The sequence below is a fragment of the Columba livia genome, chromosome 2, assembly GCF_036013475.1.
Source record: "Columba livia isolate bColLiv1 breed racing homer chromosome 2, bColLiv1.pat.W.v2, whole genome shotgun sequence".
Classification (NCBI taxonomy): Eukaryota; Metazoa; Chordata; class Aves; order Columbiformes; family Columbidae; genus Columba; species Columba livia.
The window spans coordinates 109,035,288-109,063,260 of record NC_088603.1 but is presented as its reverse complement, the minus strand read 5'-3'; the positions used below and the strand labels follow the sequence as shown (position 1 = coordinate 109,063,260).

General features: G+C 39.6%; 1 protein-coding gene across 18 annotated transcripts in view; it reads left to right on the top strand.

Moving 5' to 3' along the window:
* Nucleotides 1–25,211, top strand: part of PTPRM (protein tyrosine phosphatase receptor type M) — a 471,207-nt gene extending 445,996 nt beyond the window's left edge. For all 18 annotated transcript variants that reach the window (XM_065053179.1, XM_065053178.1, XM_065053173.1 and 15 more), the window contains 10 exons: nt 1,434–1,550; nt 6,707–6,861; nt 7,192–7,327; nt 7,934–8,083; nt 8,554–8,727; nt 11,050–11,181; nt 14,285–14,410; nt 16,198–16,361; nt 18,464–18,599; nt 24,318–25,211. In XM_065053179.1, coding sequence (XP_064909251.1) covers nt 1,434–1,550; nt 6,707–6,861; nt 7,192–7,327; nt 7,934–8,083; nt 8,554–8,727; nt 11,050–11,181; nt 14,285–14,410; nt 16,198–16,361; nt 18,464–18,599; nt 24,318–24,371 — 1,344 coding nt within the window. In that variant the 3' untranslated portion in view covers nt 24,372–25,211. The remainder of the gene's footprint in view (nt 1–1,433; nt 1,551–6,706; nt 6,862–7,191; nt 7,328–7,933; nt 8,084–8,553; nt 8,728–11,049; nt 11,182–14,284; nt 14,411–16,197; nt 16,362–18,463; nt 18,600–24,317) is intronic.
* Nucleotides 25,212–27,973: the final 2,762 nt, after the last annotated feature.

The following is a 27,973-nucleotide window of genomic DNA, read 5'->3' as shown; positions in this document are numbered from 1 at the left end:
CATGCATTGCAGTTTTCTCTGTATGCTTATACAAATGTACATCAGTTTTACGTTTTGCTCAAGACTAGAAATCATAGCAATCCAAATATTTGGGCATGGCAGTGGGCTTGAGAAATACTCTTAGCAATTATGACATTTAATTCTTTTTTTAATTTTTGTATCAGTTTTCCATTTAAAATTTGAAGTGTTTGAGGTTTTTACCCGATGCATCTAAGTGTTTATTTAAGTAAACAGGTAGAATTACATGTATTAGAAGATCCATTTTAAATTTTCGCTTCGGTGAGAAAAAGCGAAATCATTCCATGGAGCAGATGCTACTTCTAGCATGTACTGCACCACTGGACGATGGCCAGATGCAGTGGTGATAGCATAGCTATTACTGTGATAGAGCAGAATAAAATCGAGATATGTGAGTAATATGTATTAGCTTCCCCACTCACCTCCTTGTCCACACACATGGGAAGGAGGAGAAAACTCTTAAGTCTGTCAGCTATCTGCATCGTTGTATACAGTCCCCACAATCATACACTTTTAAAAATAGCAGAATAACAGTTCATATTTGAATACATTACATACTGTGAAGTCCATCCCATCTAGACCAATCCAGAGCTCAGAAAATCTGAAATACCGTTTACAAAACACACCTTCTTTCCATCTCCATATCCCAGGATAAATTCGCCCAGAACCTACAGCTCCAGAAGCCACTGTGGAGGGAAAGGGTAGTTCTTCTCACCTAATGTTAGCGATCAAGAAGCCAAAAACCTAGGCAAAGACAGTTGTCTAGACTCTTTTCATAGTTAACAACAACAACAATAACAAAGCTCCTCTAGAAGGCATTTGTCCTGCTCATCTTAATTTGAGCTGAGGTGAATCCCACCCACAGCGTTTGGGGTCATCTAGTGAATCGGTGTTAAAGCCCAGACCAAAAACTCATCTCTTGACATCAAGTATTGAGTTTTGCTATTTGACCTTTCATCAGTTTCTTTAGAAAGTTAATCTGTGAAAACAGATACTTTTCTAACAGTAGAAAAAATGCTCCCTGTCTGAAAAACACGCTTTCACTTTAGAAGATATTTAGAAGGTAGGAAAAAAGCTTCTGGTGGTAGTTGTCCCTCTGGGCACACCCTGCGTTGGAAAGCAGAGGAAATGAACAGTTACTATAACTGAGTTATGCAGGCTGTAAATATCCTTGTGCTTTGTACAAATTTGCCTTACTTTACTATCCGCAACACAAATCTCCCCTGCAACTCTGAAAGATGTCTTAAAAAAAGAAGAGGCAATGTCTCTTAATCATTCATTTCTATGGGTATGAAATGTGACTGTTTTGCGCGTGATTGCATTTTAAAACAGAAATCATTGCACAGAATACAGAATAGATTCAGTATGAACCTTCTAAAATAAATGAACCTTAATTTCTTTTGTATTTTTTAAAGGTCAAATGCTGCAAATACTGGCCAGATGACACAGAAATATATAAAGACATTAAAGTTACCCTAATAGAAACAGAGCTCCTGGCTGAATATGTGATTCGAACATTTGCAGTAGAAAAGGTAAGTTTCCAAATTCGGTTTTCTTAAATACAGTGGTATCTGCCTAGGTAACTTATATGCAGATTCAACATGGAAAAGTTAAATCTTCTGACTGACATCCCAGTTTTGTAGTTATTCTTTGGGTAAAAGACTACTGCCCTCTTATGGTAAACTTTGTTTTTCTTTAAATGCAGCGACTTTTCTGCACTTTCCATCACTGCTGGCCCCTTCCTGAGCTAGAAAAAGTGATGTTCCTTGCCTAGGAGAAATCGAAGCCTCCCTCTCAGCAATCAATTGAAAACCACATTCATGCTGTTTTCCCATCTTATGTTCCCCACAATCATTTTGTGTCTGTGCCAGAGGCTGCATGCACCATTATTCAGAAGTCTGTGGTGGAGAATACTGCTGTCTCTTGGGTCAGTGTGTTCCAGGTCTGCAGAGACATAGCTGAAACAAACTGGTTTTTTTTCTCAAGGCAATTTCACTTTTAATGTGGAATCCATCTTTATATGGAGAGCTCCAATCAGTGTGTTGTATTACTGCTTATTACAATAATGCCATGAATTTATTTCATGCTTACTAGTTCTTGTAGCTCTCCCAAACAGCTTACAATATATGGACAACATACTATTAACAAATAAGGTACTTACTGAAAGTGAGAACAAGCAGGGTCAGTCAATGCTGAAGTGTGTCATGCATTTTGTGTCAATTCAGGGGTTTTACTGAGACTTCATTAAAGGACCGAAGTGTTCTAATTGGATGCATCAAGACTCATTTGAGTTGCGGAACGAGGAAAGGGCCTCTTTGGAAGACTTGATATTCCTAATGACGCACTGAAGTCGTGTCCTCTCAGTATCTCCATGAGCAGATTTTCAACTAATTAGCTTAGAAAACTCCTTTTGATTTAATTGCAGTACCTGTGGTATACTAGTTCTCTCTAATGATGAAATAGTATTCAATTATGGTTTTGAAGAACATAATCTTTAGTATCAAAGAATCCTGCACCCATGTAAATGAAACTGCCAAAACGATGGCTCAACCGGGTCTCTGTACATACATCCACAGTAAAAAAGGAATTAGTTTTTTTTCCTGGTTTATTCTTTAATCTTCTACTTAAATATGCATCAATACAGCAACCTGAGGGTAATGATAATAAAATTATGCGATTTGAATGAACTATTGTATCATGTTTACCACTATACATATTGTACATCAAATTCATTCAAGCCTGTTGTTTCCTTGCATTTAGATTTTTTAATAAACAGATGAGAAACAGTGGCTACACTTTGAAGTAGATGAAGCACTGGCTGATTTCTATTCTGCAAATTTTAAGCCCGTGCTTTGATGTTAGCTTTTCACTTCTTAACTGAGACTGGAAAAAGAAACCTAGAGGATTTTACAGTTGATCATAACCAAACTGTCTTGAATAAGTGCATTAGAACAGATAGAGATAAAAGGCACTAAACATTTTATTTCTTTAAAAAAAAATCTCCATCTGAAAAGATTTCATTTAGACACTGCTTTTTAATAGTTGGTAGTTTTTCAGTAAGTCTCTAAAAGCAGTGTCAGTGTAGTTTGAGTAAAGTACACTTGTTTTTACCATATTTTCCATATTTTTTAACTCTTCCAGTAGTCCTAGAAGGTGAAGTCTGTACATCTCTTACACCATCATTCTTTTGAGTTTATACTTCTGATCTACTGGGACTGATACTTTTCAACGTCTCCAAGACAAACTGCATGATGAGGCAGAGTGCACCCTGACCAAATCTGCAGACAGTACTAAGTGAAGGGTGGTGGTGAAACCCTGAACATTGGAGTCTCATTTTCAAAGGACTTGAAGATCTGGTCAACAGAAACTTTCACAATTCAACAAGGAAAAATGCAATGTTCTGTGCCTTAGATGGACTACTTCATGTATCTGCACAGGCTGTGACATCCTGGGGCAACAAAGAATCATAGAATAGTTCAGGTTGGAAGGGACCTTTAAAGGCCACCTAGTCCAGCCCCCATTCAATGAGCAACTAGATCGGGTTGCTCAGAGCCCTGACCAGCCTGGCCTTGAATGTCTCCAGGGATGGGGCATCTACCACCTCTCTGGGCAACCTGGGCCAGCGTTTCACCACCGTCATTGTAAAAAATTTCTTCCTCATGTCTAGCCTGAATCTCCCCTCTTTTATTTAAAAACTGTTACCCCTTGTCCTATCACAATAGGCCCTTCTAGAAAGTCTGTCCCAATCTTTCTTATAGGCCCCTTGTAAGTACTGAAAGGCTGCAATAAGGTCTCCCCGGAGCCTTCTCTTCTCTAGGTTGAACAACCACAACTCTCTCAGCCTGTCCTCACAGCAGAGCTGTTCCAGCCCTCCGATCATCTTCGTGGCCTCCTCTGGACCTTCTCCAACAGGTCCCTGTCTTTCCTGCACTGAGGGCTTCAGAGCTGGATGCAGGACTCCAGGTGTCTGACATCCAGGAGATTATGGATATATGAACTGCAAGGGGAGGTTAAGAGAGAGCATTGTTCAGTGTGTTAGAGATGAAGAGGAGGGGTAAGGAGGTTTTAATCGCAGCCCGCAACTACCTCAAAGATGTTTAGAAAATCAAGGCCACCAAATTCTTCTTATTCTTACTGGTGGTAGATGATAACACAAGCAGGAATGGCCAAGAAGTTGCAGCATAGAAGGCTTGCACTGGAAAAACTACTTCAAGAGGAGGGAAGTGCAGTGCTATAGCAGGTTACCCAGAAAAGTTGTGGAATCTCCTTTCTTGGAGGTCATCAGGAGTCAGTTGCACAGAGCCACTGGTGACCCAATTTATTGTTGGCCATAGACCCACTCTGTCTGGGAGGCTGGGCAGGAGACCTCGAGAGGTACCTTCTGACCATCTTTTCTATTTGCGGATCAATACCTCATGACTGCTCCTAAAATACAGTTTAGAAGTTGATTTGTTTGGATATAAATTGATCACTTTTTTTTTTTCCAATGGCTATTTGGTAATTACTGAGAAGTAGGGGGACAACGCTAAGAAAATCGAACCCAAAATTACACTCTGATTCTGAAGACCATTCCCTAGATACCATATACATTTTGTGCATAAGCATTCCTTTGGAGCAGTTCCTTTTCAGCACAACAGTTAACTCAGATGAATTACTCAGATAGTAACACACAACAGCACCATAAGTATTTGTAGATTTAGGATCTACAGTTTTTAACATCCTAGGTTTTATTAACAATGTACACCATTTTCTGTTTATTTCAGCTGAAAAAAAAGTAAAATATACAGTCTTTCCAACTTGAGCGTATGCTTTTATGATTCATGCAGTTGTGTTGCTATTTTGGGTTTAGAAACCAGCGGGGAAGCTATAGACATGAAAGTCATTCTTTTATAGGTATAATAAGCAAACTCGTTATAAAAGTTCCCTATGTGCAAAACCTTTTCCAAGTAGCTCAGTGTTACCAGTGATAGACAAAAATGCAGTCAGCAGGACAGACAACATTTTCAAAACTTATGTACAAGATGCGTAGGACATATCCTGACCTGTGCAACAGCTGGGCACATTATTTTGGAGGGACAGTTTACTTTATGTAAATTACTTGAAAATCAAGGCTGCATACAGCATGAAGAAGTTGTGTGGGGTACTTGTTTCATTCCTCAGTTTTTATAGTCATGGTATTGCTTTTCTGTATGGGATCTTTGTTTCTTAGGGGATTATGGGCAGCTGTTGTGAGCAATATAAACGTGTTTGGGACATGGATGCCCCACCTACGCACAGCTATTTACAGAGTTGAAGGCCTTGCTTTACAGTAGCACAAACCTGTGTTAGCTAACACACTCTACAGTCCCCAGAGTACAGAGACTAAATGGTATCTTAATGTGTTTGCTAGACTGTCTTAAAATGAAAATTACTTTTCCTATTCTTGGGTTTCAATATGTTTAAAAATTGGGTCATTTCTGTTGCAAGGGTTTGATCTCCTCAGTCTACACCAGTGCCGCATATGCTCTTCACCTCCCTTGCCTGCCTTTTGTGTTACAGTTTCTGAGGGAGATGAGGGTGGACATTCCCCTGAACAGATACCCAGTCTCCACAGACCTCCAGCCTCAGCTGTCTGAGCATCAGGACTCCAAGATACACTGAGCCAAAATTTTTCAGGCAAAATTTCTCAACTATGGAAAATCCCGCACTCTTTTAACTTGCATACTAGCAATAAATTAGGAAGTTTATATAATTTCATAATGCAAAGAGAATTAAACCTTTTATATGCAAACCAGCTCAAGACAGAAAATACATCTTTAAGAAGAAAAACTGTAAACCAGCAGTTATTAATATCACTGACATTTAGTCCAGCCTAGACATGATATGTCATCATTTTGCTGTTTGTTTATGAAATATGTATGATGGCCTCTGGTCTGTGGATTTCTAATGAGAATAAAATACTGGCAGCTACATTTTTAGAGGGGGAAGGGGAAATACAAACACTAAGAAAATCACTTCTGCTGTGTGTATCTGTATATCCAGACTGCTCCAGAAAGTCACATGGGAAATTACTTACATGATCAGCTTCTCATTCATACCTGTCTTACCATATCCACGTCCTTGTACACTGTGGCAAATCACTTCAAGGGTGAGCACGCAGAGGGCTATGAACACAGCCCCTATGATTGGAGGTGCAAAAAGGTTTCTTACTATTCAGCTGTTTCTTTCAGACCCATGAAGAAGACAAATGATAAGGAAAATTATGCTGAAATTGTGTTTTTCTGAAGTCAGCAGCAAAACTCCTGCAGAGAGCAGTGGGGGGAAAAAAAACGTCATCTATGCTATATGTTCATGGCCTTGCTGCTGACCTGCTCTGTGATTACAGCATGCAACTTAAGGCCACAGTTTTCAAGCAACCTAGTGCTTAAATACAGAGATGAGCATCTATCTTGTTGATGAAAGTTTCTAACCAACCTAGCACTAAACTGCTCATTTTTGTTGTAAGGCTTTGAAACAAGTTGATACGTAACCTTAGAACTTGCTCTGCACTTATGAGAAAGTTCTCCAACAGTCTGTATGGATATGGCTGTTGCTAGGGGGTGAATGTTTTTCAGAAAGGCTCAGGCTTTTGAAGTTGCATTCTTACGATGCCTGTCATCCCATTTCTTTCACACTCCAGCTTGTTTTTCAACCCTTGTCTTTTCAACAGAGAGGTGCTCATGAGATTCGAGAAATTCGGCAGTTTCACTTCACTGGCTGGCCAGACCATGGTGTGCCGTACCATGCGACAGGCCTGCTGGGCTTTGTAAGGCAGGTCAAGTCCAAGAGCCCACCAAATGCTGGCCCTCTGGTTGTTCACTGCAGGTGGGTAGAACAGAAATCCCTCCCTTGTGTTGTTCACTAAACCAGAACCTACTTTTGCTTCTCCTGTACTGCATCATCCACACACAGGTTGCTGAAGCCACTGGAGCTATACCCACAAGAACTTAACATCTAAATTATAAACAAGAATGACAAAAGCGAATCTGAAATCTTGCAAATGCCTGAATACAAAGCATAATTTCAGTAATCATCCCACCAAGCAAGTACCTGCAAGGTGAACCCTTGCACTTGTTTAAGGAATAACTTCCTTAACATGCTTCACATTTTTCAAGTACACCACTGAAAATTAACTGTGCTCTTCTTTTACTTTAGTGCTGGTGCTGGCAGAACTGGTTGCTTCATCGTTATTGACATCATGCTAGACATGGCAGAAAGAGAAGGTGTTGTAGACATATACAACTGCGTGAGAGAGCTGCGATCTCGGAGGGTTAACATGGTGCAGACTGAGGTATTGTTGATCTACTGGAATACTGCCTTACACTTCACAAGACAAAGTATTCTTTTAGCCCATAAAACTAGAGCCCCTTTGTGGTAGGCACCATCTAGAAGGTAGTTTATTCAGTTGTATGCAGAAAATAATGCACACACAAACCTGAAGAACCACTGCCCAAACAAGTGCCCAGTTATGCTGCACTTAAAGTTTGCAATGGTTTTCTGGGGGGGGCGGGGGAAATAAATAAATAAAGGAAAAATCATGAGTGTTTTGTCGCTAGGGAGGCTTCATTCTGGAGTACATCTTGTCAAGACTGCTATATGATAGCACATACAGAACTGTGCAGAGGAGTGAAGAAACCAGAAACATTCCAAATTGTATTACAGAGTGTTACTGCACTTCTGTTTGTATTTGTAAATAGTTTGAGTCAATCCTTCTATATTCATTTCTAAATGAGTGGGATAAAGTTTTGTGATCTGCTCTTGTTCCTTCTGGTCTTGCTTCAGTGCTGGTGAAATCAGAGAGAATTAGTGGCAACCGTATTGGTTGTTATTTTTTATTTACCAAAACACTAGTAGCATATGCTCTCTACGTCAGTAATTATTTTAATTGCTTTACCAGGAGCAGTATGTATTCATCCATGATGCTATCCTGGAAGCCTGTCTTTGTGGGGACACATCTATTCCAGCTTCTCAAGTTAGGTCTGTTTACTATGAAATGAATAAACTGGATCCTCAGACTAACTCCAGCCAGATCAAAGAGGAATTTAGGGTAAGTTCTGGCTAGCAGTACCCAGAAGCTCTGCAGTTCAGCTGTGCTAAAGACTTCTTAAGTGTTTGCTTATTGCCATAAGAATTTTGGACCAGGCCTGGGAGGGAAAGACTGCAAAAAAAGGGGGAAATAATGTATCACTAATTGCTGTTGCATTATGCTGAATCCTGAAATAATGCAATACAGTAGTAGTAAAATCTTCTTTTTACTCAAGGGAAGTATATCGATTCCTTGCACTGTCATTTCTCCAGAAGGCAAGTTACCCTGCAGCTATCTTTGAGGTTATTTTTCAGATCTGTACACTCCCAGGATTTTTTGCTTCCAAACCCTGCTGACTGTGATGTGTTTTCATTTCTCTGCATATTGATTCCCACTGAAACTGAATGCTGAGCTAATCTGTTCTTAAATATTTTGGGATGCTTTCACTGCTGTGTTAATTTTTCTGTTGTACTGTTTACTCTTTTTGGAAGACTTTAAATATGGTGACTCCGACACTGCGCGTAGAAGACTGCAGCATAGCACTTTTGCCACGAAATCATGAAAAGAATCGCTGTATGGATGTTCTACCTCCAGACAGATGCCTGCCTTTCCTCATAACGATAGATGGAGAGAGCAGTAACTACATTAATGCAGCACTGATGGATGTAAGTCTCCACTACAACATTAATAATAAAAAGGGAATCAGCAGCCCTCCAAACTGAGCAATGCCAGAAAGTGGAGTCAGCATAAGAAGACTGAAATTCTTCTCACTTGTTTTCCAAAAACATGGCACAAAATCTTTAAACTCCCACATACATTTAGGATCCCACATATGTTATGTCACAGCCAAGGTTCCAAAACCGTGCTCAGAGAGCAAGTCGGGGAGTTTCGATAAATTAAATGTGTCTGGTTTTCTCGCTGGTGCTTGAATTTTTAACCATCTGGCCTAGGAAAAAAAGAATTACCTATTAAGACACTCAGGCAGTTAAATACGATAATAAGGTTTGCAGCAATATTTCAGTTCCCTTTGTTTCTAATTTAAACAGTAATTAACAAAAAAAATAGTTGTCTGTCAGCACAAGATAGTACACAAGCTATTATTTCAGTCTTTCAGTTTATTTCTGTTTGAATGAATGGTTCCTCTTCATGTGTGTTGATTTTTTTCTTCTAATGCATCTATGGTAATTCTAATCCTGCTGATAGAATATCAGTAAAAAGACACTTAAACTGCCTTTACAGTCAGTAGATATTTATAACCTATCTTTGACAATTTAGAGCTACAGTAATTACGGTTCTCAAACACATAAACAACAAGAAAACAGAGGTTAGCAACGAATGAACACGTTGTAAATGGCCTTTTCGAAAAGTGAAGATAGAGTAATAACAGTTTATAGCAGGTTTGCATTTCTTTCCTTCCAAGTTCTCAAAGCATTTTCCCAAAATAAGCCTAAGTTCAAAACACTCCTGTGAAAAGGTAAGTGTATTATCTTTATGTTTATCTATGTAGAGAAACTGAGAACAAAAGTTTAAGTGACTTCTCTGGGTTCACACAGTAGGTCAACGACATTTCGTATTAGAACAGAACTTCCTTGATCTGCAATTTACATTCTTGCCATTACCTTGTCTTCTCTCCCCGAGAGTTCAGTACTGTTTTGTTCTGTAAATTAAGTACTACTCAGGAAAAGCAGTGCCTCAATATTTACTTTGAAAATGCTACCTTGCTTCACTGTTGAAATGATGAGCTGGATCCAAAAACGTGTCTGGGCAAAAGGATCCAAGGGAGGAGGTGATTTGGGTCACTTGCTATATCCCTGCACTGATGGACAAGATCAAACATCTGTACTTCCCTTTAAACACTCAGTCTCCAGCAGGCAAGATGATGTCCTTCACCCTCTCCACTTGCATCCACTGAGATACAGCTGGATCGCTTCATGTAAACCTTTAAAGCTCACTTCAAGCAAAAGGGGTAGCAAGCATAATTTTCGATATTCAGTACCAAATGAGTCTGAGAATGATTTTCCCAGAAAAACTGCCAGGGCTTCTAAGTGAGGGAGTAATGGAGAGCCCTTCAAACATCTCTCATCCGCATGCAGCTTGCAGCAAGACAGGACCAGTAGGATAGAAGGTGGCTGACTGATGTACCAGCAGCATCAATACCTGATGGACACAGTTTCCTGAAACCGAAACAAAGAACTGAAGTCTTGCCTGTCTTCATCTGTACCCCAGAACACATTGGATTCATTTTTTGTGGTGTCTTCAGTGACTGTCTCTGAAATAAATATCAAATAGCTGATCAGATTGTATTTCTATCACTCTACAAGTACTTCAGTTCAAGGCACGTAGAGGCTTCCCTGCCCTCCCTGACAAAGCCAATGGCAGCTCCTCCCAGAGATTGCCCCAGTATGGCCACACTGGCATTCAGCCCTCAGGAGGACATAATTGAAAATTACACAATTGAACTGTTCTACCAAACAGCTCAGTCAATTATATACTCTGGTACAAAAAAAAAATCACAAAGAGCACTGAAATTTATCCCCTGAGTATCCTCGCTGCTGTCAGACCAGAATTTCAACAGTATTTCTGAAAAATAACTAGATATTGGCTTTCATGGGCATCATTCAAATTAACAGCTAAGTGCAGACAGCCAATATTAATCTGTCCATTAACAGCTCAAAACAAAACTGTGGATCAAAATTTTGTAGGAGCTGCATTGAAAACAAAAACCTCCGATGATTTTACTCTATGCCTGTGGCATAAAATACGTTTCAGAAATATAACATCTGCAGAAGTCATATTCTGTCCAAATAGAGTTTATTAAGTTTGAAAGATGTAAGATCTTGGGAAAGAGCTGAAAACAATGTATTAATTATGTAGAAAATAGAAATAATGCTTTCAGTCCTAAAGTTTTTGGGCTATGACTGGCATTCTGCTGAATGGATTTTTATCTTTTACCATCCTTCTCACCATCTCTTGTTATTTCTTTGCAGAGCTACAAGCAGCCGTCAGCTTTTATAGTTACACAGCATCCATTACCAAATACTGTCAAAGATTTCTGGAGGCTGGTCCTAGATTATCACTGCACTTCAATAGTTATGCTGAACGATGTTGATCCAGCACAAGTAAGTCCAGAAAACTGCCCCATTCAACAGAGGAGCACTGATGCCTCAGCATTTGAGCACATTTGCTTCAGAACAGCTTTAGGACATAGTTAGTTTTATATAACAACATTAAATACTAACACACTAAAAAATTGATTTGTAGCTTGCAGTTACACATAGAAAAAAAGGAATAAATCAGACCATCAGCAGCTTCTCCACCAAAATGCTAATGCGCACACACACAAGTGCAAACACCCATAATTTATTCTGATAGGAAAACATGCTTTGGGAATAGCTACTGAAGCCCAAAAATGATGGTTGTAGAATTCTGACTCAAGTCTGAAACACACTAAAAATAGCCGAAAGTGATAAACAGAAGCCAACAGCTATCCATTAGCTTGCCTGAAACAGGTCAATGACCCTGGTCTGCTTACCAGGGGATAGGTGTTCTCAGTGTGAAAATCTGTGTTATGTTTGGCACAAAATGACATTGTTAGCAAGGAGATAGGAACTAAACAAGATTGGAGAGTAAACATTCTTCAGAAGACAAAGCAGAGCAACGGAACGTATGGGGGAATGTAATTACCTAACAAAAGAGTTGTGCATGCTGTACATGTTCTTTAGAAAATTGAAAAACCGTACCTACTGGTTCTGCAATTTAAGCACTAACATTAATCACTAAGTGTCCCAGAGCCTGGCTCGCAACTGCGCAGTTCTGAGTTCCTACACGGATATAATTTCCTTGGTTCCAACAAACCACACCAGACATCTGCTGGAATAACGTGGTGGTAATCTGGATTCTTAATATGTAAATATTCACTAATTAGGGGTTAAGAGCGATTGTTATTTTTTATAGCAGACTGCACGCCATTTTCATTCTTGATATGATCAAGAATCTTCTTAGCTTTCTTGAGTATTGCACATACTTATTTTTAACACAAAGAATTCGTTCTTAAAATATACTAATCTTCCGTTTTGTCTTTCAAAGGAATGTGTAGAAATTCCACACACTATTTTAAAGACTGAATTTCTGATTCCAGCCCTTAACTGTCTACAGGGAGAAAAATCGAAATGAAAGAAAAAAGTTTTATTCATGAGTCTAAGATTATTTTCTGAGTGAATAAGGAAAGACTCAAGGGAGTCAGGCTGTTAGGGACTGCTGAACAGAGGTTTTTTAATTTGTGGGCTGTGTTTTGAATTTACAATAGTGCATGGCTATTTCAAGCATTTATTAGCCTCCCAGGCTTTTAAAAGCTATTGGGATATGCAGTTAATGCACCTGCCTCTGCAGTATGTTAAACCTTTTCCCTCTAATGTGAGTAACAATCTTTTCATTAAGAATAAATCTCAAAACCCTCAGAGCAAACAGAAGGGGAGAGAGGGTAGAGCTTATTAAAAACACACATTACATTCAGTTTTACTAATAATTACTGTTATCATTATTATTTATGTATATATGGGGTGTTTACAGTTCTGTTTAGATATTACAATTTATGTGGATTGTTATGCTCTATTGGGAAGTGAAACTCAACCCCTCACAGTGACTCTGACTCAAAGAGAGTCACTAGCATCACATGCATGCAGAATGCACAGACCTAAATGCTTTTGGGTTCTTTAGAAACTGAAAATCTTGGCTTCTCAAAATAACTCCAGTGAAGAGCTCTGCTTATTATCATTTAAGCATTTTTCAAAGATCTGTTAGAAGAGGATTCCTAGGTATTTGAAAGACGTGTATTAAGTTGTGCATTTGTGCACATGTTAAATGATATGAGTACTGGCAATTGCATTAATTGTATACATGTCAGTATTGTATTTTTCTATCCTGTACACTAGCATATTTCATAATAAAAAATTGTGTAAGATTTAGACAATATTTGGAAAGTAATTTGCTCATCAGACTGAATCATGAGGGGGGGTTAAAATAAATGAAAATATATTTTCCTACTCAGAATTTCTGGTTTTAACTTGTTAAAGTGAACTCCTGCAAATCAGACTCTGTTCTCTTGTTAATTGATGTAGTAAATGATTATGTTTTCCTAAAATGTAGTCATCTCTAAATGGCTTTGTTGAGGAATAAGTGTTATAAGAAATGCAAAACAACATCTGGAGTAAATGTGATTTGTCAGCTCAGCTCTGGATCACCAACAGCAATGCAGCAGAATGAAGACCACAGCTGTTCTACTGAATGAAATAAAGTTCCAAATATGACATCAATGCTTCTGCAAGCAAACAAAATTTCATGAGTTCATACTTAATTTTAGTGAATGCTTGCAAAAACTACATGCTTGAACTGCTCTAAATATCTCTGGAAAAAAAAAATCATTAGGGATTTAATGGAAAAAAATGGACAGAGTCTCACTTCAAAAACAGCCTTGCACAGTGTTGATTTAATCTTTAAAGTATTAACACAGATGATAATTGGTTCCTGGATTAAGCCATCATGATATTTTTAGACACTAGGACTGTGCAAGATAATGGTAGTATTACTTTGTGATCTTTAGATACCTAGAAGTTATGTTTTCTGAGCACTAAAGAAAGCATAATAACTATTTTCGGGTGGCATTCATACGTTGAAATTTAGCAGTTGTTGAAAATGTAAATCAGTGCTGATATCATCAGTCATGGGTGAAACAGATGTGAAAGTTATGTCCTAAGTTGTGAGAACTGATGCACCCGTCATCATATAAAGCACACATTCTGATGTAGCTTGAATTATTAGCAGCTTTTCAGGACACTTGGAGATACCAGGCCTCTGGTCTTTAGGCTTTACACCATCTCCGAGATATGGTAATGCTTGGCAACATCCTCTTGTCTTGTCATAAGTTATTGCAGAATTGACATTGAGTGTCAAAAGTGTTACTCCAAATACCAGAGAATGGCGAGTACAGCAGCAAGCAATAGCATGTTCAGTTAATTAAAAAGGCATTTGTTTAAACTTGTTTCACACAAGTAAAAGCAGAGTGCTCGAAACTGGGGGAGGGTGGTGCACTGTGTGTTTTATAAAGATAGTGTGTGAGAATTTCAGTAATAAACGCAGCACAAAGAAAAATCTAGGAAAGATATTGAGTCAGCATGAAATTCAAAGTGATTAACTGTGTTTGTTTGTGTTTGTGATCTTCTATAGCTGTGTCCTCAGTACTGGCCGGAAAATGGAGTACACCGACATGGTCCTATTCAGGTGGAGTTTGTGTCAGCTGATTTAGAAGAAGACATAATCAGCCGGATATTCCGAATTTATAATGCATCCAGAGTAAGGACGTTACTTGCAAAACGATTCTGTCTCAGTAGATTAGTTGATTCTACTCAAATCACACACCCAAAAAAAGATAAATTAGCATCAAACCATTCTTATTTTTCACTCTGTTTATTTGAAAGCAATGGTGCAATTCTGAGTCACACAATAATCAATGAGAAACAAGCTTTCTATGTGTAATTAAAGTAAAAAATATTTTAGTGCACATCTCAAGTGTGTTAAATGCAAATGAAATAAATGCGGTATTCAGATTACATGGTAGCCAAGAAATGCTGAAATCATCAGTGCTGTTTCCAACAGTTTGAAATTAACCATCTTGCATATTTCTATCCTGTGCCATGTGAAGAAAGCTGTGCACCAATAACAGACATGTTTTTCAATACCAATCCCAGGCTTTTAGTGAAGATCCTGTCCCACTAATCCTACTTCATAACATACGTAAGCACTTCAGAGGGCCAAGCATGTTCTCATATCCAGCTTTTACAGTTGACAGAAGACTAAACAAGGCATGTCTTTTAAGCTGAGTGGAAAAAAGATGCCACCACAGACCAGGCATGTCTTCCCATCCACACAAAGGGAGCCTTTGCAGCCCACTGGTATCAGTCACCAAAGAACCATAGCTAGGAATAAACAGCGCTCCCTGCTGCAAAAAATTCAGGAACTGCCCTGAGATCAAATAGCTCTCAGGGCAGTGAAAGGCCCCAAAAACGCACCCCAAAACATGCTAGTATCCAAACAGGGAAGCAGATTTTAACATTCAGTGTAACTCTTTAATACTGTGAAGGCCTTGAATTTGCAGTAAATGTGGCAACATAAAACCACGATCTCCAGCAGTGTTAATGTGAGCTTTAGCAGGCACTGGGTCTGCCTGAGGTGCTTTGGGAAGAGGGGCCGTCAGCTGAAAGAAACTGGCCAGGAAATCAGTAGATGCCAAATTGTGACATAAAGCAGACAAAATCCATTGAAGAACATATCTAATGCTGCATCCACTTTGGTTTATTCCCTTATCTTGTTAATCTTACATCCTCTTTATTACCTCTTACTCTAGAGGAAAAATTGTAATGTCAACATTTCTGTGTGTTGCTCATTTTAAAAGTGGCACTAAAATGCCCTCACTTTGCACAGAAGTGAAAGTGGCAAATCCTAGACTACAAAACCAGTTTTGATGTGTGTGTTTATTATGCCCTTTTCAAAGGAGTGTAATTTTCTGCCACTAACACTTGTTCTATGCTCCTTTTTTATTTTAAATCACCATAAAGCAACTGTTCAGTAATGTTTCACCAGAGGGGTTCTAACTGCTGTAGCACACAATAAAATAAAATGTAGTTAGATTTTTTTATAAGCTGGAAAAATCTGAGGTTTTTGTTTGGTTTTTCAAATGTTTCCTGCTTCAAAATATCTTGAGAGGTTTTGACCTTTCTTGTAAAAAAAGGCAGAAGCGTGCAAACATTCTTCAAAAGGCTGAAGCACATGAAAAAAAAAGGTACATAATTGTAGTTGTGTTGTAGCTCCCTCTTTGCTACCACATTCCTGCTATGATATTAATTATTTGCTTGATCCTGCAGCTGTACCATTGCTCTATTCTAGTCTATTTGTATAACACTCTGTTTAAAACCTCTTGTTCTAATAACTCTGTTGGAAATTAAAAGTCATAACTCCTCAAGGGCAGTTGGAATTGCATTAGTAGTTTGTCAGCGGTGATCTGCTTGAACAACTTTCCTTGCTGATGCAAATATCTAAATTATATACCAAAAAAATGCTGTTATTTTTCCTGCTCATTGCAGCCCCAAGACGGCTATCGGATGGTGCAGCAGTTCCAGTTCCTGGGGTGGCCCATGTACAGAGACACTCCCGTTTCTAAACGCTCCTTCTTGAAGCTCATCCGCCAGGTCGAGAAGTGGCAGGAGGAATATAATGGGGGAGAGGGACGCACAGTCGTACATTGTTTGTAAGTACTGGAAACGGGAGAGAGAAAGTAAGGGAATACTTATGCAGAATTTGTGCTGGGTTTTAAAAGATTTGTGAGAGCCAAAGAGGTTTCTGTCTAATGCGAAACTGAATAAATAGTATGGCTGCTTATTTTAAAGCTTTGAATACAAGAGGAATTGTATAAATTTTTTTGTAGATTCATGAGTTTTCCTCTGTGCCCCTTGGCAGACCCCTGTGAAAAGATGATGGGTACCAGTTAACTCTGTTTTATATAAATATGTGCAGTGACTCTTGCAGATGGAAAAGGTGCATATTTATTCATAGCAAATCAAAACTGTACCCTCAGAACAATGTACCTTTCATTTATACAGATAAGGCGTATAGGAATAAGTAGCACTGAAGGATTGATTCCTCTTCCAGACACAAAGCACAGAAGTAAAAGTGGCATGACAGACCTGTTACAATGATTCCTTAATTGGCTTACCTTGTATACATTACATATATATATATATAATTTTTTTTATATATGTATACCTTATCATGGTATATATTTTTGTCCTCCTGTCATCTTTGCACTCCACTGGTGCAGACTGTCATCCACTCTGCCACCATCCTCCTTTTGATATGGCTTAATACTTGTACATGCTGTTTGCCCTCAGCAGTAGCTCATCTTTTGAGATGGAGTCTTCAGTACTTGAAGTTGTGTCCATTTTCCTCTAAACATCTGCTTAAAGATGCTGCCGTGATGGGGAAGGGACATGTAATGGGAAAAGCACATGCTAACTCACTTTCAGAAGTTTGGACCCAATGTTAGAACGATGGAGGATAATCTAAGAGTGTATTAATAATTCCCACTATCACTGACCTTGAACAAGTCATTGTTCTTCGGTTTCCCCATCTGTAAAATGGGGATAATAATACTTTCATCAAAGGAGCATTGTGCGGTGTGATTAATTAATGTTTTGAGATCTTTAGCTGAAAAGACCCTTTTGAAGTGCAAATTACTGTTATCTCTGAGGTGGCTGATGATATTAAATAGTTGTACAACATCACACATGCGTCACTTCCAGGCAGTAAAGAAAGAAAAAGCTCTAATATAATCCTTTTAAATGACTTTATTTTAATTAAAATTCTCAAAGAGTCCCACAATATCAGGCAATGTTTTGGCAGCAGAGAGCATTCTTTTCATACTGCCTGCATGTGACAGATGTGCAACGTTGTGTCTTCCTTTGAAAATCACCCATTTGCGAAGCTGGTTTGAAAGACCTGCTACCTAACTTGGCTGCACTCTAGTAATTATTAAGGTTTATTATTTTCATTGAAGCACAGCATAAAGATTCTGATTAGAATAGCTGTAGAAATAATAGGGTTTCCAGAAAGAAAGAGATTCTCTTAAAGATTAAAAATAACCAGGGATAGAGTATTATTACATGCTGTGTTTGATCATGCATATGAACCTTTGTGCCTGGCTGCTTTGTTAGCAAGTCACTTTGGGTTCTCATCCTCTGATCCGGTGGGTGGAGGGGGAATACACACACTTTTAAGAGCTGTCATTGCCAGGCAGCCCGCCCTTCTGCCATCGCAGCACCACCCAGTGCCCTGCCAAATGTGCAGCCACCAGAAGGGCCCTCACAAATGATACTTTGGGCCTTTTTGCTGTTCCTCCAAAATGCCTTTAGGTCCAGGAGGAAACCACCAGGATCTGGAATAAAAGAACTGAAAGATGTGCTTTATAACGTTTCCAAGCCTGATGCTCGTTGCAACCTTGTGTGTTCGCAGTGCAAAGGGCTGTTGTACTGAATCTAAAAGTACCTTGTCCTCATTTTAGCCTCCTCTTTGTGCTGTCTCAAGTGTTCACTGAAGGGTGGTGCAAAACTCAGCTGTTCAATTCCCCCCAGGCTTTCAGCCTGCTGAAATTTGAATTATAGCTTTGAGATCATCCAGCCCATTAATTCCAATTAAAAATTGTGTTCTGCCTCGAGTTCAGCAGCCTTTGGGGGCACGAATGTTTTGTAGTTTCTTCCTACTGGAGCTCATGCCTTCTGTACCCATCCCTGTTGTTTTACAAACTTGTAACATAGAGTCAATTGTAACTGAGCCATTTTGTCACTTTTATTGTAGGAATGGAGGTGGCCGCAGTGGGACATTTTGTGCAATCAGTATTGTTTGTGAAATGCTTCGACATCAGAGGGCTGTTGATGTATTCCATGCTGTGAAGACACTGAGGAATAATAAGCCTAACATGGTGGACCTTCTGGTATGAGCTTTTTAACTGCACCACTAAATAGAAAGTGTTCCTTTTACTCAGAAGACTCAGTAAGATTTCCAAGATTTGCTGTGGGAGTTGTTCACAAAGCAAGCAAGTCATTTCAAAGGGGATAATGAAGTCACTTTTCTTGTAAGAGTATTTTTACATTGCTTTTTTCCCAAGGAGACTTTGTCTCTGTTCGTTTGAATTTTTTAAGAGTTTTAAACTTTCAGCCGAACATCCTTATTAATTTTCTTTCCTAGCTGGCTGAGCCAAGTGGAGAGCAGCCCTTGCATGGTAGAAATAATAGTTATGTAAAATGAAATGCCAGATTTTCAAATTATGTATTTTATAAATAGCTTAATCGCCTAATATTTATCAAAGCCATGAATTTCAGTTTGACATCCAGAATATTGCATTTAATTATGGTTGCTCTATCTCAGAGAAAGATTAAAGAAGTTCAGAAACAAGGAGCCATGTGCAATTATTTTCCTAGAGAGTGTTTTATGAGCTTTTTTTTTTTTAATGGAGAATTACTGAAGTGCCAGCTGCTATGCCACAAGAGCTGCAGAACAGCTTAAACCAGCAGGTTCTTACACTCCAGTGTGTAGTTCTGTACTTGGAGATGGGTGTAGCGTGATACCCTATTCTGAAGCCTGGGCTGTAAAAGACACTGTTTTACAATATCCCACTGTAGAGGTGGCTGCTTGAGAGGCAGCTGTATTCAATTCAGTGTCATAGGCAGGAGGAAACAGCATCTGGGCAGCTTCAGGGATGCTGAACCAGTCTGAGCTAATTTTGCTAGCTCTGGTTAAACAAGTTTGGGTCATATTTCAGCATCTTTTCTACAGACTGCCCAGGGTGAGAAAGGAGGCATCTGATAGAGCTGTTCCAGCCTCCTGTACTTTTAGGAGAGATCTCCCTCTCTCAGATTTGCTGTTGCAAACCAGGCATTTGACACTGTCTCCCACAGCATCCTCACAGCTAAACTGAGGTAGTGCGGTCTGGATGATCGGGTAGTGAGGTGGACTGCGAACTGGCTGAAGGGAAGAAGCCAGAGAGTCGTGGTCAATGGGGCAGAGTCTAGTTGGAGGCCTGTATCTAGTGGAGTGCCTCAAGGGTCAGTACTATATTATTCAATATATTCATCAGTTATTTGGATGAGGGAATAGAGTGTACTATCAGCAAGTTTGCTGATGACACTAAGCTGGGAGGAGTGGCTGACATGCCAGAAGGCTGTGCTGCCATCCAGCGAGACCTGGACAGGCTGGAGAGTTGGGCAGGGAAAAATTTAATGAAATATAACAAGGGAAAGTGTAGAGTCCTGCATCTGGGCAGGAACAACCCCAGGTTCCAGTATAAGTTGGGGAATGACCTATTAGAGAGCAGTGTAGGGGAAAGGGACCTGGGGGTCCTGGTGGGATTGGAAGGGACCTTGAAAGATCATCTAGTCCAGTCCCCCTGCCAGAGCAGGAACACCTAGATGAGGTTACACAGGAAGGCGTCCAGGCAGGTTTTGAATGTCTCCAGGGAAGGAGACTCCACAACCCCCCTGGGCAGCCTGTTCCAGTGCTCTGTCACCCTCACTGTGAAGAAGTTTCTTCTCATATTTAAGTGGAACCTCCTGTGTTCCAGTTTGCACCCATTATCCCTTGTCATATCATTGGTTGTCACTGAGAAGAGCCTGGCTCCATCCTCGTGACGCTCACCCTTTACATATTTATAAACATTAATGGGGTCACCCCTCAGTCTCCTCTTCTCCAAGCTAAAGAGCCCCAGCTCCCTCAGCCTTTCCTTGTAAGAGAGATGCTCCACTCCCTTAATCATCTTTGTGGCTCCTCCCCTTTGTGGATCCTCCCCTAGGCCCTGCTCTGGCCATGCTCATGGAAAACAGCCAGATGTTGCCAGCTGTGCAAAGCAAGGAGGGAGAGTACAAGCTGCACCACAGGGCTGTGAACCAGCAGTGTGGAACTGTGAATCTTATATCAGTGAAAAACCATCAAGCTTTTGCAGTGGTGGGAGAGAGCAGCTTATCTGGCTCCTCTTCCTCTAGTTTATATTCTGAGAGAGAGAATCATCATGCTGAGAATCATAAATTTTTGTTTCCTAGATATTAAGAAAAACGTCCTACTTCCTCATTCAGATAGTATAGTTTGGATAGAGACTTGGCAGGCCTGCTGTTCTCTGTTCTCCCAGAGCTTAAGTCCACAGAACACACTGATCTCTTATTCATTTATTTTATAGAAATAAAAAGATAATTACCAGTGTGAAGATGTACAGTTGAAGAAGATGCTCTCTATAAATTCCCATTTGTGACAGTTCTACAGGTGTCAGTTTGTCAGTCAGCTGTCTCCATTTTTTAGCTGGGAATCTTTTTAATCAAAAGCTAAATATATAGGTATAGAATATAAAAATAACTTTTAGTAAATTGGGGATGGTATTGAGAATGTATGGACAGCACTGAGGTCTTGCAAGGCCTTTTTTTTAGGAGATTTCAAAGCAATTGTGAAGGAGATCAGTATTGTTTTCTTTATTTTACAGATAGAGGCATGAAGCCAGGGGATGATCAGGATTTTCCCCATTATCACGTAACTCACTGACAAAGCAGTTAGAACTACAGCCCTTCAGTTGTTATCTGCTACTTTGTAGGAACAAATATTTCAATTAGCAAGATTTCAATTTCTGTGTCGATTGTTTAATGGTAAAAGGGAATCAGGACACTTGACTTCTTTTCCTGATCCTGTTACTGACTTTATGACCTTTCTTACAGTAATGTGTCTCTGCCTCAGTCTCCACATCTGAAAAATGAGAATAATATTCATCTACCCTTATAAAATACTGTGATAAGAGATGAAATGCACAGAATTATAACAGTATTTCACAAAAATCGTTTCAAGACTGCTTTATCGAAACCTGTTATGCACTTTCTGACTAGATGAAGGCCAATCTTTACATTCCACACTTAGAGATTCATTGCTTAATGTCATTGAAAACTTTAGTTCTCCTGCAAGTGTAAAAATCTCAATGCCGCATCCATACAATATGGAAATCTATGCAATTATTCAGCCATCATGCAAAAGTAACATGTGGTATTAAAAAATGTCTATTACATAATGCCAAAAGCATTTTGTGATAAATTTTATTGGACGTGCAAGCAGGTGCCCTAGAAAAAACTTATAAATATACTTCTCTGAAGCTAGGTAATGTAAAGAGACTTTTCAAATCCACCATTGAGTGAATAATAAAAATGTACAAAGGACATACAGGAGTGAGCACAGTGGGAAATGATATATGTCTGCTATTTAAGACAGGTATTGGATTTACTTAAAATGACAGTTATTCTGCTGGATCAGTAAATCAGCATAAAATGAGCATGGAAAAATGGAAATGGATGAGTAGCTGATCTCCTGTTTTGATCATTGTTATGTAGTTATAGAATAATTGTCATTTATTTAGAAACATATATGCAATAAAAGCAGAAAATGAATAATTTACATAATACTCCTTTCGTTCCTTTCTTTGTTTTATTCTTTTCTCATTCCAAAGAAGACACTAGCAGTTCATGGAACCCTGCAGGATCTTAAAAACCTGACATACAACTTATTCATAAGTTAGGTGATCTGTGCACCTAAGATTTGTTTTCTTTTGACATGACAGCTCTCTGCAAAATAACTTGGAAATTATCCATGCTTATTATTGTTGGTTTTTTTTTTACTGTTATCTTATTATTTGGTCTCTTAAATGTTAAGGTGGGCTCTCATCTAAAATGTGACCCAAAATCACAAGTACAGGCCAACAGACTTAATCCTTTAAAACATTTGCTTCAATAAAAAGGAGAATATATCTGAAGTCTATTTGTAGGCTCCCTACTTGTCAGGTTGGGAAGGTGAAGGCTGAGTGCTGTCAGCTGGTTTACTCTGTTGTTACTATATAGCAGTACATGCAGAGTTATCTTTCATTAATTGATTAAAATGCATGAAAGAAAAAGGCATTTCAGTGGCCGAAATGGTTGCTAAACTGGCTGGTATTTCCAAGCTGAATTTTTGGAAACCAGAGAACTTGGAATCAGGGAACCTGCACTTAACCATTTCTTTCAGCTGATTTTGCTTCATTTAAATGTTTGTAATATTGCTAAATATTTTGAGTAGCAAGAAAAGAAGAGGGGGGTGTGTGCAGACCCAAAACTGTGAAGTCAACAGCAACTTGCCCAGGTGGCCAAGAAGGCCAACGGTATCCTGTCCTGTATCAAAAATAGTGTGGTCAGCAGGACAAGGAAGTGATTCTTTCTCTGTACTCTGCATTGGTGAGGCCACACCTGGAGTATTGTGTTCAGTTCTGGGCCCCTCAGTTCAGGAAAGACATTGAAGTGCTGGAGCGGGTCCAGAGAAGAGCAACACGACCGGTGAAGGGACCTGAACACAAGACCTATGGGGAGAGGCTGAGGGAGCTGGGGTTGTTCAGTCTGGAGAAGAGGAGGCTTAGAGGTGACCTCATCACTCTCTATAACTACCTGAAGGGAAGTTATAGCCAGGTGGGGATTGGTCTCTTCTCCCAGGCAGTTAGCAATAGGACAAGGGGGCATGGGCTTAAACTCTGCCAGGGGAAATTTAGGCTGGATATTAGAAAGAAATTCTTTACAGAGAGAGTGGTCAGGCATTGGAATGGCCTGCCCAGGGAGGTAGTGGACTCGCTGTCCCTGGAGGTTTTTAAACTGAGATTGGACCTGGCACTTAGTGCCATGATCTAGTAAACGGACTAGAGTTGGACCAAGGGTTGGACTCGATGATCTCTGAGGTCTTTTCCAACCCAGTCGATTCTGTGATTCTGTGATTCTGTGATTCTGTGATTCTGTGATTCTGTGATTCTGTGACTGCACCATTTAAAGTTGCAGAGTGAGCGAGGGTCAGTGGAAAGCAGTGGCCTCTCTGTGCTGCTGAAGGTGTGAAGGGGACGAAGTCACAACCCTCCCTCCATCTCTGCAGGGTGCAGAAGGGGTTTGGGAGCCACAGGGAAGTGATTTCCCTGGGATCAGCCCCGTTTACAAGCAGTCACAAATAATACCAGCAGGTCTGTGTTTGAAGCACAGGGTTGGCACCTGAAAACTTAGCCTGGGTAACAGAAGAGCTGGTAAGAGCCTAACTTATGCATCACCATTAATTGCTAAACATTAATTGGAGTGAATCCAATTAATTCAGCTCAAGGCTGATCTCCCAGTGCTTGTTGCACTGGGAGAGGACAGTATTTCAGCATCCTTTGGGCTGCATGTAGCAGAGGAACTGTAAGCAGCTTTTGCCCTGAGACATAGCAAATGTATGAACAACATCAAAATAAAAGGTACGATCTGAGAAGTACTAGACACTGGGTCTGTTTTAAGATAAACATCTCCAGGGAGGAATTTTATTAACTCTCATGACATCCTATATGAGCATTTTGACAGATGACAGAAGGGCTGCAAGTCAATTTGCTTATGTGTAGTCAGTTTTTCTCATACAAGTGTATTAGAACAGCTAAATACACATCTAATATGAGCAGTACCATAAGTTACTGTGTGTGGTGTCTGTTTTCTGGTTAATATAAAGATTTTCTTACCTGAATATAAATTGGATTTGCAAACTGCTCCCCATTGACAACAGCTGATAGTAAATAATTTTAACAGAAGAGAAATATTGATCCCCTTAATTAAGTTCCTTCAATAACTGACTTTGTGGTTTTCTTTTGATTTTTCAGGATCAATACAAATTCTGCTATGAAGTGGCTTTGGAATACTTGAATTCTGGCTGATTGAATAAACAACACAGGCAAAGTTCCTCCTTTCACCACCACAAACAAAGCAAGTCGCTTCATGATATCTGTGTAAATGAGATGAAGACTTCTCAGTGTTATGCTTATACTGCTTTGTATAATTGGCTCTTTTTAAGAGCCCGAAAAGATGTTTATAAAACTGCTTGCACTGCCCATTTCCCACTATAATGCCGCTGCTTGACACCCATATGAACGTACACCAAACCACGTGGCAGTTGTGGAACACTGTATTCATACATAGCCAGTGATGTGGTGAAGCAGCATAGTCCTCTGGTAAATAAGAGAGCACAATTATATTCTTATGAAGGAATTTGTACTTTTCTGTCATACTTCGTTGCCTGTGATTCTCAGTTATTGTCACAGCCTAGTGTACATTTCTGTTCTGTGGAGAATGCTGTGCAGCATTTTGATAATATATGATTTTAGTTATATTTGTATTCTAACACGTGCATAACAAATGAATCATATGTAGCGTATCTGAACTAATGGAAAGACGTACCAAATCATGTTAACTGTTGAGTTGTAATTTCTATCCACTTTGTACCATTTCAGAGAGAGAATCTTGAGAGAAATACAGTTAGAAAATGCAAAATACAGGATGCTCAGATTAATATATCCAAAGCTTTTTCATTTGTTTATATTGTAAATATTTTTTGATTTCATCAAATTATTTATTCATTAAAATGAACTTTTTTGTGAAGCACAGTGAGTGACAATCATTTTTATTAAGCCCTGGAAATGCTTACTGTATGATAGCGTAAACACTTGTTTACCCTGTATGGATTCTCAGCTCAATAAATAATTACATACATGATAAAATCTCGTTTAATTTAATATCTCTTGGCATCTGAGTGCCTTCAGCTAAGCCTCTTTTCAGATTAATTCTTGTAAATACTGAGCTACCTCCAGAGCGTGTCTGTTGTGTGATCCGATGTTGATCCAGCCAATAGCAAGATGTGCCGTGCCAATATATAAAAGAGGTTAATTGTGTGTTTAAGGATGCACGTGCACAAGTGCAGAACCTGAAAACTGTCCTGCAGCATGAAGAAGGGATGATGTTGGGCTTGCAGGACTCAGTCTTGTGGCAGCATTCCTCTGCAGCCCTGCCAGTCACTCTGTGCCTGCTGCCACGGAAGGGGTGATGGTGCATTTGTTCTTGGGAAGAACAGCTGCTGTGAAGGGGAAGAAATTCCTCGTGTTAAAGACAACAATACTAGAATGGCCGGGGGGGTTAAATAGTGAATAAAACTGCTCTGTTACTGGGGCTGTTACCAGTGGACAGGTTCACATCATTAAAGTTCTTGCCTGTCCTGAGAATGGTTGCACTGCAATTTCATGGCATTTGGACGGTTTGTCTTTCTCACAAGCATCCTGACCAGTGTTTGACCAGGCTGGGACTTGCCTTGTGTCCGTGAATGGAGGAAGTGCAGCAGAGAAGCAGCAAGACAGGGGAATGAGCTGGCAATGGTTTCCTGCACTGTCCGCTGGAATTGCAGATCTTTCTTTCAGCCAGCAATATCAAGGAGACGTTGCAGGTGGAGCAACTGCTCAATACTGAAGCATTCCAAAGCCATATGGGAACCCAATGCAAGAAAGTGGCAAACTGCACAGTAATTCTGTTCTTAAAAAGATCCTTTTAATGTGCTAGCCATCTGGATGGGGACAGTAGCTATATATATGTATCAAAGTCAAAATATTTTGAGAGCCTCTAAGACATCCAGCTTGGCTAGGATGACTCACAGGTTGTCAACTGCCAATTCAGAATGACTGCACAGCTCAGATCTGAAGACATGAGGATACTCTTCCTCTGCAGCTGGAAAACGTCTCTTTTAAAATTGCTTTAAAATGTAGCTAACAGGTACCAGCCACTGCTATGAATTGCACAGAAGTACTAAGGAGCTTAAGAAAAACACCCCCAGCCCTGAGAAAAATTATGGTCCTTAGATAAACCCTATAGCACTTCAGCCTGTTGAAAAAAAAAAATGCTCTGATTCATTTGGAAACCCTAGTGTTAGGAAACAAAATCCAAACCTCTATCATATACCTCACAATGAGCTTGACAGACCAGGTATACCAGCCAAGCATGCTTCTTTGTCATAACTGGGACACTAAATATCTAGGTTTACACCATCTGTTTATTGAAATATGCATGTATGTGTCCAATATTTCCTGATGATTTCAAGAAGTATGAGTAAGACAGCTAAGTGTGCGAAGAAACCCTAGGACAGGCAAAAAGAATCATGTCAGTCTCTCCCAAGGACAGAGTGCCAGTGTCTGCCAGACTTTATTTCAGCTGCTGTCCTCTTGCAGACTTACTTTACACAGGTAGATGTTGGGAGATAAGGGGGAGAGTGTTTCTTCTTGTTTTACTGATGATACAACATCTTTTTCTTCTTTTTTTTTTTTTTTTGTTCTTCTGACACAGGCATAGCCAAACCCATGTTACTGAGTCTGTGTGATGTTGTACAAAAAGGTGTTCTGTGAACTACAATGCCTTAAAACTGGAGCCAGGTAAAGAAAGCACAGCAAGTAGTGTTGTGTCCTCACTCTCTTACTACAGCTGTCAATCAATAGAAATGACAGAGAAATCCAGGTTCAGATAAAACAATATCTTGGCAAGAAGAAAAACCAATTGAGAACTTCAGGAGTCAGGAACAGAGAAAATGTAAGGAATCGGGAGTAGAAAGATGAACATGGAGGGCAGGTATTCAAGCAGCAGCATGGAGCTTATGAAAGTGACCTGGGAGGTAGCATTATTGAGGCGACAAGAGAAAGAAAGCAGCAGTGACAGCCATTTTAAGTGTTCATAAACCAACCTCCTTTTTCAGAAAAAAAAAAAAAAAATACACAACTACAAGCCCAGTACAGCTGCAGGATTTATGGAGACATCAGTCCTAGTTTGGGAGGAACAGAGGGATGAATGCTTTCTTCAGTTCCCAGTAAAAATGGACAAGGAGACACTGTAAATGGTTAGCCATGTGTGTCACGCAAGTTATCATCTCTCCAGGACTTGAGGTGGATGATTTTTGCCAAGCTCTTCTGGAAGAGCAGCAATGGGGATGGTGAGAGAGGTGATCACATGCAGGTATCTGTCTCTTTTTAACAGAAATGCTGCCGACATCTTCCTGGGCTTGTTTATCAGCAAAATGAGCCTATCACTGGCATGGTAGCTTCACAGAGTACTAACCCAAAGCTTGCAGACTACTTATAGTAATAATAAAAAAATAAAACGTAGAAAATGCAATTGATGCTAAAATACAAAATCTTTCCACCCAGCTGTATGCAGTGTGGCTCAACAGGATCTCTGTGCCCTGAAAACTTGACCTGGAGGTGCTATGCAGCATCAATACTATCTTTATTTTGGATTTCTCCTTTAGCTAGTTAGGACCCATCTTTAATATATCTGAAATTATCTCTTCTTGTTTCACTGTATGTGCATGTCTCTCTGGGTCTAACAGTTTACTTTATATGCCTGGTCTCAGTCAACACTGACCCTTTCATAACATATAGCAAGAGACAAATAGATCTTTCTTCTTTGCGGTGTGACAATGAAGATAAAACATTTCTAGCAGCAGCTATTC